The 13,431-nt window shown below is 34.6% G+C and overlaps 1 protein-coding gene across 1 annotated transcript; it reads left to right on the plus strand.

The window, feature by feature from the left end:
- Window positions 1–11,368: 11,368 nt before the first annotated feature.
- Window positions 11,369–11,902, plus strand: LOC128547147 (proteoglycan 4-like). The gene has a single exon (XM_053518896.1). The coding sequence runs from the start codon at window positions 11,369–11,371 to the stop codon at window positions 11,900–11,902; it is 534 nt and encodes a 177-aa protein (XP_053374871.1).
- The last annotated feature ends 1,529 nt before the right edge of the window (window positions 11,903–13,431 follow it).

Consider the following 13,431-nt stretch of genomic DNA (forward strand, 5'->3'; position numbering starts at 1 on the left):
ATTACCAAGTTCCAGGAAAGCAGACCCCCTCCCTCCCTAAACCCACACCTCCAAATGTGTCAGGATTCCGAGAAAACTAACGCATATTTCTTTCTAGTTTAAAGTACTTTTGATATAGGGTTAAACATTACCTTGCTAAATTTCTATAATGAACTTGTCCATCTTTCAATTTGGACAAGTTGCAGATCATGATCAGCCTTCACATCAGTGCAGTCTGATCATGACCTGCATTGTTCGCCATGCATCCAGTCTCTTTTTAACCATTAACCGTTAAAAAGAGACTGACTGCATGGCGAACAGTGTAGGTCATGATCAGTCTGCACTGATGTGAAGGCTGATCATGATCTGTACTAGCCGCAAAGGCAGAATCAATCGTGTCCAGCATAATAAGGGTTAAGTAATAGTTTCGTTAGTCCAACTCTTGACGTAATTATCACTTTCATTTCATTTCAGTCCCATGACGGATTATCTGTGGACGGACCGTCAGTGGAGGTAATTAGAGTCACGCATTTGGACTATATTTTTATATATTTACATTCGCCCTATTCTTTTCCATTAAAACTTTATTATATACCTATGGTATTTTGAATAACAACTATTTATTTACTTTCTCGACAGTACATCAAACCGTTCAAATACGCCATTGTCGCATGCTTTAAAGATTCTAGAAAATATATCACTATGTTAAACAAAAGTTGTAAAATCACAGACGCCGTCCTTCTTGAATATTGTAAAATTAATCTTATTTTAAGAGTAGCGTACGTTCCACGAAGGTGAAAAAAAAAAACACGATATTCAGAAATACAACAACCATATTTAAAATATTAAATCTATATTAAAATCTTAAATAAACAGGCAAAACATGAATATACGAAAATCGCAACTAGATCATCATTTTTGTAGCAATTTTCGTCTTATAATGGTGAAAAGAACACTCAAACTTCAACTTATGCTTTTGTAAAAATCCTTTGTCTGAAACGAGAAAACATTGATAATTTTTTTTTTGTAAATAACGTGCGTGAGTATTTCAAATAACCCGAGCATTTTGTAAAACATGTAAAAAACATTGAAGAGTAAACATCGGCAATTTCCGTGCAAGTACGAATTCTCCGTATTTGATTTCTGCATTTTTTAACCATCATACAAACTAATTTTTCATAATCAGCGGAAAATGCCGAAATCACATACGGAGATATACGTAAACGAACGGAAATTGCCGATTTAAATCGTTAATTTGACAATAACATTTGAACAAACCTTTTTTTTTCTACCTTTCTGTCAAATCAACATAAATGTTTATATAATTAAAGTTCAAACAACTATCACGATTCATTGAAGATGGAAATGTGATGAAACAAAGAGAGTTATTTTTGCAATGTAAAGCGTTTGTCTTATGGTTGTATGCTTGCCGAAAAATATATCTTTCACTTTTCGTTAATTCTGAATTAGAAAGTCGCTTTTTCATTTCATGAGCTCACAGAATTTACTATAGATGGACCAGTTACAAGTGTCAGTGTGTGAGGATTAGATCTTAATAAATAGATGAATAAATATATAAATATTCTCGAAATAAACAATCGCTCAAATCCCGAAGCAGATGTTCATAATACACTCGTCAAACAAAGAAAAACATGCTTCTACATATCGAAGTCATGCCTTTCAAGTCATATTCATATTGGCCAGAATTTACCAATCCGCCTTATGCATTTTCTTCACATATTAGTTTTTACTGAAATTTCGATTGCATAAATTTTCCCCCAAGTTCAAATAAGTCACACATTGTTACCTTAATTATACAGTGTCACGAATGACAGGTAGCGAACTGTCAAGAATTAACAGTCCTTATGAGGCTTGTTTCAAGTTTGCAAAGATTGGCGTATTGGCACATACGGCTAAAACGTTTTTTGTTTATAAGAAATCTATTATAGTCCTTACGGTAACAACATAATAATCAGAAGTTAAAATAGCAACATATAGCTTTCTTTTACATGTGTCGTCACAGTGTTTTCTTTGAATTAATAGTTAATCCAAACATATAGCAGATTGCAAAATCTTGAATGTTGTTTGGTTGGTTTATTCCAAACCGCTCTTTATTAATTACTGCCAGTACCTGCATTGGAAAATTGGAAATTTATTTAGCTATCAGTTCCGTATTACCAAATATATAAATTTATCTGCGCACTGCTTAAACAACGTTAATATATGGATCTTTACCGTTAGTTAATTAACGATGAAATACTTTTTTAATATATCAAATAATACTGACACTTGTTTGAAATTCCAACTTTGTTGTAAGAATCATGATTTACTGAATAAGTTAAATGGGCAGAGTTTATACTACAATTTTTACAGTCTCTATTCTTTCCATTTAAAATTATGACGTTCATATAAGATATGATTTTTTTTCGGTGTTCATGCGAAATGAACGACAGAATAGGATCGGCAAATCCGTTTAATTTGCCGATCCTATTCTCTCGCTCATTTCGCATGAAACACCGAAAAAAAAAAAGTTTCATTTTTTATATTTACATTATATTTCCTTTCCATTTGTAAACAAGATTACATTATAAATTGCACACATTTTGTTGCATTTAACATTAAAATAAGCTTCCCGGCCATTCGGTTCACCAGACGGAACAACCGCGACGTCCTCTCAGGAACGTTTTCCCTGATTGTACGCGGACGTCGTCAAAACAGTGGCCTGTTATCACTAAGCAGCGTTGACGTAATTTCCGCGCATTGCTTTTTGCTGTTCATACGAACGTCATAATTTTCAATGGACTCCAGAATAGGGCGAATGTAAATATTTTTGTATGAACCATGGGCAATCGGCACATTTGTTCGGTCAAAAATGAAAAAAAAAAAACAAAAACAGACAGTCCAGGACCCAAAAATAAATCCAGAACCCATTTGCTATATATTGACTGAATAAAGGTATCTAAGCTTGTAGTGCTGCATTTCTCGGCAACTTTTACTTCACGCTCTGCCATTTTACAACCAAAAATAGATATGGCCAAATATCTGCAAGCCAACAAGACACATCATTGAATATATCTTTCAGTTCCCGGATAGATCATTTACATATCGTCGTTCATTTCTGAGAAATAAGTTTGTTAAATTTGGCAGTTGCCACCATCATATATAGCATCATTATTGACCAAACAAATGTGCCGAATGCCTACGGTATGAACCACAAAAAAGCGCTGAAGTTACGATAACGCGGCTTAGTAATAATGTGTCACTGTTTTGACGACACATGCTTAGAGAACGTCGCATTTGTTCTGTCTGTCCTTGCAGTAAATTCTAATGTTAAAATAACAAAATATATGCAATTTATATTTAAATTCACACGACAGAATATGATCTACAAATTAACTATGAACCACTAGCGCAATTTAATTGGTTTGCCCTTTCCGCGTTAACCCTTAGGCCTTAGCATGCTTTTCTGAAATGGACTGGTTCTTCATTCAATTTGGGCAATACCATTTATTATTCGAAGGGGCGTTCACTGAAAATTTACTGACCGAATAACGAACATTCGTGCAGTCTGATCATGGATTGCACTGGTCGCAAAGGCAAAACCAATTGCCACCAGCAAGTTGAAGGTTAAATAAAATCCTCCTTAAACAATTTATAAGAATCTATAGACGTTTGTTAAAGCTTAAACTTTCATTTTTGTGAAACTTTTAATTGCACTGCGGGTTGTTTAAACGCCATGGAAACAAATCTAACCCTACTGATTTGCATGAAACAGGCAACAGAAAAGTTTAAATGACGTCATTGCTTCTGGATAAAACACATGTGCTACCACTTCTTTCCTTAAGTAGAATATTTTCTTTTTTTAATTTATCGGTCACAAGCTGGACATCAAATTTCTGAAACTTTTAATTCCGGAAACGAAACATTAAAGCTGTGAAGTGTGTGTTTGGTGTTGTTGTTGTTTTTTAAATTAAAATGATTCTGATTTTCTGATTTTTATGCTTGTATAACTTTTGCATTTATTAGTTTACAAATCAACGTACATAAAATGGTTTGGACTTCTCTCATGGATAAAAGTCAGTTCTATAATACGTATGAATTTTCACTTGGAGGTTGTACATACTACAAATTATCCTCCCATATCACCTTCTTTAAAACACAATAAAAAGAGAATGGTCTAGTGATTTATAAAACAACTACTTATTACATTATAGCGGATGTATATATTGCTCTTAATTTCTTTGAATGATCCAAAATGTTAATTGAACGATGTAATCAATAAGAAATACAATCGATTAACGTTAGCACGCACATAACCAAATAACACTATCTTTGAATTCATTAGAACCTCAGTTTGGAATTCGTAATGGAAATGTTTTTTTTAACTTTGGCTGTATCTGCAAACAGGCTTAAAGAATTTTTACTATAGACGCTTTATGTCTTCATTGATAAGATCTTCTGGCTCATGCTGTTTTGAATTTGCAATTATTTAACAATCACCTGCTTTTCTGATTGCACGCGCAACCATTTGAATACGTTATTATCAAATGCTGGACAGATTCTAAATAAACATGTTAAGAAAACATAATGGTGTGCTGTCTGAAACAATTTGCAGCTTTTATTTCATTTCAATGTTTAAAATTAAACACGAGTAGAGAAATTAAAACCGAAAAACATGCTGCTTGGCTGATATATGCATCAAACTAGCAACAATCACGTTCTTAACCTTTACCCTGCTAAATTTCTAAAATGGACTGGTCCATCATTCAATTTGGGCAATGCCGCTTATTATTTAAAGGGGTGTTCACTGAAAATTTACTGACTGAATAGCGAACAGTGCAAACCATAATCAGACTGCTGATTTTGGTCTGCACTGGTCGCAAAAGCAGAATCAATTGCAGCCAGCAACAATCACGTTTTTAAATGATTGAAAATATTTCTTATAAAACATCCGAGGAAAATGTGGCATAACACGGAGTTGATGGAGCAAGACCAGCAGCCAGTTTCACAAAAGTTCGCAAGTTTCTCCTAAGAATGAACTTTGGAAAAAAAAACTCATTTCCTCTATAGGCTAACACAGTTTTTAAAGATATGCTTAATGATCTATTATATAATTCACTGCTTAGTTTCTAAAATTAACTGAATAGTTTAAATTGAATTTACCTAAAATCATAACGATGAAACATTTTAGTTTATTCTAAGTAGCCCCCCACCCCTTTGGCAATTACTTCAGAATTAATGCTTGAACGAAATGATAAACCAATCTTATATATAAAAATAAATAAAGAAAGATGGAAATAAAAACTTTACCAAGAAAACTCTCGTAAGTCCATCACAAATCTTAAAACCGATGTCCGAATTCCAAATACCATTCACTGAAATTTGATGTAACTGCTTTACCGTGTCCATGTGCAGATTTGTCAATAGAAAATATATTGATGCTTTCTTTTCGTAACCTATGAGCAGTTAACGAAATTCTATATGATTCGGCACAAACTTTTCCAATAAACGCATTTACATATCACATTGTGTCCTTATATGTCTCCCCTTAAATGAAGTTAATTGAATTTCACAGCGAGAACCTGTAAGATGTAACATCTTGAATGAATCATGTTGTTTTATACTAAATATATATATAGTGATATAGGTTTTATAGAGGTTAGTTATAAATATATATTGATGCATCGTACTAGACACCAATACCAATCTTTTAATGGGATAGACTATAACATCTGTTGATAAATATGACATTTTGTGCAAAGATTCTATTTGCCTACTTTAAGTGTTACGGTAAGAGAAGCAGAATCAGATAAAAAGCTAACAGAAACATACCCGTCATCGATGAAAAACTTACATTATACTGATTAACTCATGGGTAATCTACTTGTCATGATACACTAAAAAGTTACTTTTTTTCGTTTATTTTCTTTATTGCGACCTCTCTTGCACTTTGGCATGCAGTGCATAAGAAAACTGACGGACACCTAAAATTATAGAAAAGTTTGACTCTAAAATGGCCACAGAAGCTGAGAAAATTTCAGTACAATAAGCAAACAAGCTCTTCTGAACCAACCATTAAACGTTTGCAACTAGATCGTTCCCGGGTAAACTAAATCCTGCTCAGGTCAAGGTTACTCATATCAAAAACAACAATGCCTGGTATACATATATAAATAGTGTATTACCTATCCCATCAAAAAAAAATGATACTGCCTGGACAGACAACTGTCTATATTACACATATTTTGATAGTTTGTGCTTTGCTTTCAGAAAATGTTATGGATGTCCGGAAACCCTTCCAAATCTACTGATGGACGAATGGAGACATGCTCTGGATTGCAGCAATAGGAATTGACTTTATCGTTTGTATATCACGGCGCCGTGAACACTACTCAGTGAGAAATACTCACGGTGCCATGAACACTACTCAGTGGGCAGTACTCACGGTAATGTGAACACTACTCAGTGAGCAGTCCTCACAGTGCCGTGAACATTTCTCAGTGAGCAATACTCACAGCGCCGTGAACACTACTCAGTGAGCAGTATTCACGGTGCCGTGAACACTACCCAGAAAGCAATACTCACAGTATTCACGGTGCCATGAACACTACTCAGTGAGCAGTACTCACAGTGCCGTGACCACTACTCACGGTGCCGTGAACACTGCTCTGTGAGCAGTACTCACGGTAATGTGAACACTACTTAGTTCAAGCAATACTCACAGTGCCGTGAATACTACTCAGTGAGCAGTATTCACTATGCCGTGAACACTACCCAGTGAGCAATACTCACAGTACAGTGAGCAGTACTCACAGTGGCGTGAAAAGTACTCAGTGACCAATGCTCACAGTGCCGTGAACGTTACCAAGTAAGTAGTACTCACGGTGCCGTGACCACTACCAGATGATCGATGTTCTGTGAAAAGTACTCAGCTGTGATTACTCAACACTGATCATTAGCAATGATCACTGAGTCCTTCCCACTGAACATGTCTCACAACACTAAAAAATGACACCGTTGTAAAAAAAAATGTGACCGTGCGATCACATACACGAATCACAGGGTAAATGCCCCCTTCTCTAACGAAAAAGGGGCGACATTTTTGTCAACCTACCATATCCCCGTTTGGGATAGGTTATCAGTCAACTACATCTTTCTTACGTTTAAGCAGTGTAATAGTGTCAATTTGTTTTCAGTTTTGACATTTAAAACCGAATATGATTATATAATTTTTTGGAAAATATGACGATGTTTATTTTTTCAGCTCCTGTAAAACTTAGTTATTTCAGTGACATCGTCGAAACATTTTAAAAAAGTTTAAGGTGCATATTTTTCAAGTTATGAAAAAATAAACGCTTTTTTTGTATGCAAATCTTTGCTTGAGGCAATATGCGCACAATAATTGAATAGCATTGAAAACCTGTTTATGTATAATACGACATTATCCGTAACCATGATAACAAATATAAATAAATAACTAATAAACAGAATATAAAACAATTACCGTAAATTAACCACACATGTAGCTATTCTCATTATGGATGAAAAAAATCCCTATCCTAAAGGGAATGCAAAACATGAAATAGAACTAGAAACTGACCACAACATTTGTTTTTCATACGAAGAAAATTGGACACACGTATCCAAATGTATCAACTTCTTCAAGTATTTTTCTGTTAAACTGCTTGAAATGCGCATATAAAGTCACATTTTAGTATCAGTAAAAACTACAAATTAGTGATAATGAATGGGTAAAATTTGTATTTTTTGCGGGAATTTGACCTTTTGACATATTTTTTTACCCTAAAATGTAACACTTTAAATGTTTTACAATTGATAAAAGGCGTGTTACAATGATTCTACAAAACAATGCATGCTAGCAAAACTGAAGGAAGAAAACCTTATTTTCTTTACTTTTTCATTTTATGGCTGCCATCTTGGACGCCATCTTTGATTTCTCAGCTCTCCACCATTTATGCCAATTTATGCCGGCACTTTCAGAATTTACAAACTTTTACGAACATTTCGGTATGTAACATGTCTTGTTAAAAGTTTGGTCCGGGTTACCCCTAGACATTAATTTAATCTTGATTGAATGCATGATCGGCAGTAGATGAAAATGATATTTAAAGGCAAATACTTCAGTCTATACATAAACACGAGGGAGGAAGTGTTACACGAAGGATGGAGTTCTTCTGATAACCTGTCATGTTTTCTTCTGATAACTGTTACGGAGTTCCTGGAAAACGTTACAGAGTTCTTCTGATATCTGTATGACAAAACAAGGAATCGGTCGACAAAATGGTAATTATTTATCTTTAAAAAGAAAGAATGGGGTGTAAAACTAAAGTTTGATGATCAAGGTTGCCTAATATTTTGTGCTATGCGTCAGAAAAAACTGTTAAGTCTAATAATCAGCGCCACTTCTTTGAAATCAAGACATTTTGAGTAAAATATCGAAATCGTTTGCTTATTCATACATATTAATCTACTCATAAACCACTATCTAACAATTTTATGCCCGAATTTTCAAATGTTACGGAGTTCAGGTGATAACTCTGAAGATGTCACAGAGTTCTTATGATAACTTTTGTTACTGCCAGGGTGTTTCTTGAGCTATGTTACGATACCTTTTAGCTAATATTATTATTTAGAAAGGGTGTTAATCATGTTCTAACGTAAGATATTTATTCAAGGCACAGTATTGTGGTTATATAATGTATGGTATGTGTGTTTTTGAGGTCCAATGGTAACTTTTTAGTGTTATATTTCTTATTCTAACTAGATGTTACTTTTAAAGGGACTGTGTACGCTCATAATGATGATCTAGCTAACTATGTTGAAGGTTTGAAATACAGATTGTACATAAATGATGTACAGTGTCAAACAGTTACAGAAATACATTCTTATTTTCATTTAATTGGCTTGGAAATTATATTGGGTATTTTATTGTAAGAAAGTGCAGAATCCTCTTACTGTACAATATTTCCAACTAGACCCAAAATGCCCTTCTATTCATATTATAGCATTCTGGCAATAGCAAAGGTCGTTTCTGGTGAATGATTGATATAGATAGCACTTTAAAATTCACGCATTATAATATTCTTTAAGACAAATAGTATATGCATGTATGAGGATGACAACCCCCTTTTTGGTACGCAGTATTCAGCGCATAGAAAATTATATGCATTCTGTAAGATGTTATGACAATACCAAATTAAGTTTTATCGCAGTATTTACGCCAGTCACATTTAAATGCACCAAATACGAACATGTCGGTCATCTACCTTGAGTCTGTGGTAAATACGCCATAGCATCATATGACTCATGTCAACAGATGACACATGAAGCGGTAGCTCGCTCTCTGTGTAATGTCGCATGGTGACTGTACTCTTTCAGCGTCAACTTTTAAAATTGTACTATATGAAGGATTAGAAGAATTATGATGGTAAAGTTATGATAATGTTACTGATAATATAAAGCATTATTATTATTAATATCATTATTACATTTTTTATGACAATCTATTGGTATGAATACAACTGTATACATAGTATGCGAAAGTGTTCGGATTAAGGATGCAATTGAATCGCATGAGATGACAACAGCAGTCATACATAGTAATGCAAATAAACCACTTCAGAAAAAAAACAGCTTCTGCAAATTCAGCATTTAGATGTACCCTAAACTAAAGATAAAGGACTTGGTATTAATTCAGTGATCAATCCAAACAGAATCCACTAAATGTTGTTCACGAACATTGGCACATCCATTGATAGAACGAAAAATACAATTTACCGCATTTGTTACCTATTCGTATTTTACTATATAAATGTCGTTATACTGCACATAGTTTTAAACTTTACAAAACACTCATATCATACATTATATAACCACAATACTGTGCCGTGGATAAACATCTTACATTCGAACATGATTAAGACCTTTTCTAAATAATAAAATTAGCTAAACAGTATCTTAACATAGCTCAAGAAACACCCTGGTAGTAACAAAAGTTATCATAAGAACTCTGTGACATCTTCAGAGTTATCACCTGAACTCCGTAACATTTGAAAAATCGAGCATAAAATTGTTAGACAGTGTTTTATGTTTGCAACTTTGCACTAAAATTAGTCTATTGTGTGTGGTGAGGATGGAGAACATGAATGAGTAGATTAATATATATGAATAAGCAAACGATTTTGATATTTTAATCAAAATGTTTTGATTTCAAAGAAGTGGCGCTGATTATTAGACTAAACAGTTTTTTTCTGACACATAGCACAAAACATTAAGCAACCTTGATCATCAAACTTTAGTTTTACACCCAATTGTCTCTTTTCAAAGATAAATTATTACCATTTTGTCGACCGATACCTTGTTTTGTCATACAGATATCAGAAGAACTCTGTAACGTTTTCCAGAAACTCCGTAACAGTTATCATAAGAAAACATGACAGGTTATCAGAAGAACTCCATCCTTCGTGTAACACTTCCTCCCCCGTGATATATGTAATAACTCGTAACTGACAAGCAGATTAGTCCATTAGGTGAACAATTCTCGCATACATGAAAACACAAATCTGTAATAATTCTTGTTAAATCTCGTTTAATGACGATTCCGTGTCATTTGCCTTGCAAACAAATCTATTAGTAAATCGTTATTACTGTAACTGCTATATACAGTATAACCTCTAGAAAAATAACATCTCTATATAGTATAACTTCTATAAACAGTAAAGTCTCTATAAACAGTATAACCTCTATAAACAGTATAGTCTCTATATAGTATAACCTCTATAAATAGTATAGTCTCTATATAGTATAACCTCTATAAACAGTATAGTCTCTATTAACATAACATTGACTTAATAAACACAATCTCTTTATATAGTATAACCTCTACAAACATAAGCTCTGTCTAAGATGTAACATCTATAGACACAATTTCTTTATATAACCTCTATAAACACATCCTCTACTATAAAGTACAACCTCTATAAACAGTCTAATCTCTATAAACAAACCCACTATATACAGTATCACCTCTGTAAACACAACCTCTCTATACAGTAATACAACATCGTAGCTGCAAGTCTTGCAAACCCCACGAGAGCCGATACAACATGTCTGATGCAGGTATTGCAAACCCCACGAGAGCCGAATACAACATCTCTGATGAAGGTATTGCAAGAGAGCTGAATACAACATCTCTGATGAAGGTATTGCAAACCCCACGAGAACTGGATACAACATGTCTGATGAAGGTATTGCAAACCCCACGAGAGCCGAATACAACATCTCTGATGAAGGTATTGCAAACCCCACGAGAACTGAATACAACATCTCTGATGAAGGTATTGCAAACCCCACGAGAGCCGAATACAACATGTCTGATGAAGGTATTGCAAACCCCACGAGTACTAAATACATCTCTGATGAAGGTATTGCAAACCCCACGAGAACTGAATACAACATCTCTGATGAAGGTATTGCAAACCCCACGAGAGCCGAATACAACATGTCTGATGAAGGTATTGCAAACCCCACGAGTACTAAATACAACATCTCGGATGAAGGTATTGCAAACCCCACGAGAGTCGAATACAACATGTCTGATGAAGGTATTGCAAACTCCACGAGAGCCGAATACAACATCTCTGATGAAGGTATTGCAAACCCCACGAGAGCCGATACAACATGTCTGATGAAGGTATTGCAAACTCCACGAGAGCCGAATACAACATCTCTGATGAAGGTATTGCAAACCCCACGAGAGTCGAATACAACATGTCTGATGAAGGTATTGCAAACTCCACGAGAGCCGAATACAACATGTCTGATGAAGGTATTGCAAACCCCACGAGAGCCGAATGCAACATGTCTGATGAATGTATTGCAAACCCCGCGAGAGCGGACCTGATACAGGTATTGCAAAGGCCATGAGGGCCGAATACAACATGTCTGATGAAGGTATTGCAAACCCCACGAGAGCCGAATACAACATGTCTGATGAAGGTATTGCAAAGTCCACGAGAGCCGAATACAACATGTCTGATGAAGGTATTGCAAATTCCTGGAGAGCGGACCTGGTACTGGTAATGCAAACCCCACGATAGCCGAATACAGCACCCCTGATCAGGCGTCTTTTATTTTTGTTGGGTTTAACGTCACACCGACATAATTATATGCCATATGACGACTTTCCAGCTTTGATAGAGAAGGAACGACCTAGGTAACCCTCCGTGCATTATTTCATCACGGGTGGGCACTCAGGTAAAACCACCGACATTCCGTGAGCCAGCTTGATGGCTTCCTCACGTGAAGAATTCAGTGCCCCGAGTGAGGCTCGAACTTACATCGATGAGTGGCAAGTGATTTAATGTAAGCGACCTTAACCACTCGGACACGGAGGCCCCAACTTCTTTTATGATAAAACAATTAAATCAAATCTGCTGTCATGGCCTATACTTACTCAAAAGTATCTGTTGATTCTGATTTTGTTAAATAAACATTTTATCACATGTTTGACATAATGGGAGTGAAATAAAGCAATTACATAATATTGATATTACATAAACGTATTTAAAGCTTTGAAGTTGACGTTGTTATGTTAAGTAGGAAAATCTAACGGGCGATAAAAGTAATTTTTCACATTGAATTTATTGCACTTGCTTAACAAAATTGATAAAAATCCTCAACAGCCTCGCATTTCATTATTTTATTCAACTCGTTTGCAAATACACTCGTGTAACTAAAAGATGCACGAATTCCCGAGTCCCAAAAGCCAAACAACTTGAATAATTTAACCTCTCTAAGAACAAAAACAAAAATTGTTTTCAAAATAAATAAACTTCAATTTGTGTGGTACCGTTATATGCCATTTTCTATTTAAGTTAATATTTTTATCCTTCTTTGTTTACCAGACAATTTTATTGAAGTTCGTATATGTATTTTTATCCACATGTGAAGAATTTTCGATGGGAATAAATGAAATATATTTGGCTACCATGGTAACGAGGATATGTTCATTTTAAAAATTATATTTCCGCATCAATTGCCGAATCAATTCATTGACAGTGAGATGTTTTCAACGTTTAGCTAGGAATTTTGTGATGTATAGTTCAACCTTTTAATTGTGTCTCTCCTAACAATGTCGTCTGCATTCTTGTTTTTCTATTTCCGGTCTTCCGTTGTGAACATTTTCTTAATGGAGCTTTGATGTCAAAGTTACTTTAAAGTCAGTCATGTGAAATCAGGTTAACATCTACGATGTTTCATAAATATTACAAATTGATTCATTTTATTCTGGGACTCCATATTTTTTTTAAATAATTTTCTATGTTTAACATAGAACTCAATAAAAAAGGAACATCTCAAGATGTACATCACCATATATGTTTTTTTGAACTGATAGCCAAAAATTTGGTATAGTATCATGCAGAAAATTCC

Source organism: Mercenaria mercenaria, chromosome 12 (genome assembly GCF_021730395.1).
Source record: "Mercenaria mercenaria strain notata chromosome 12, MADL_Memer_1, whole genome shotgun sequence".
Taxonomy (NCBI): domain Eukaryota; kingdom Metazoa; phylum Mollusca; class Bivalvia; order Venerida; family Veneridae; genus Mercenaria; species Mercenaria mercenaria.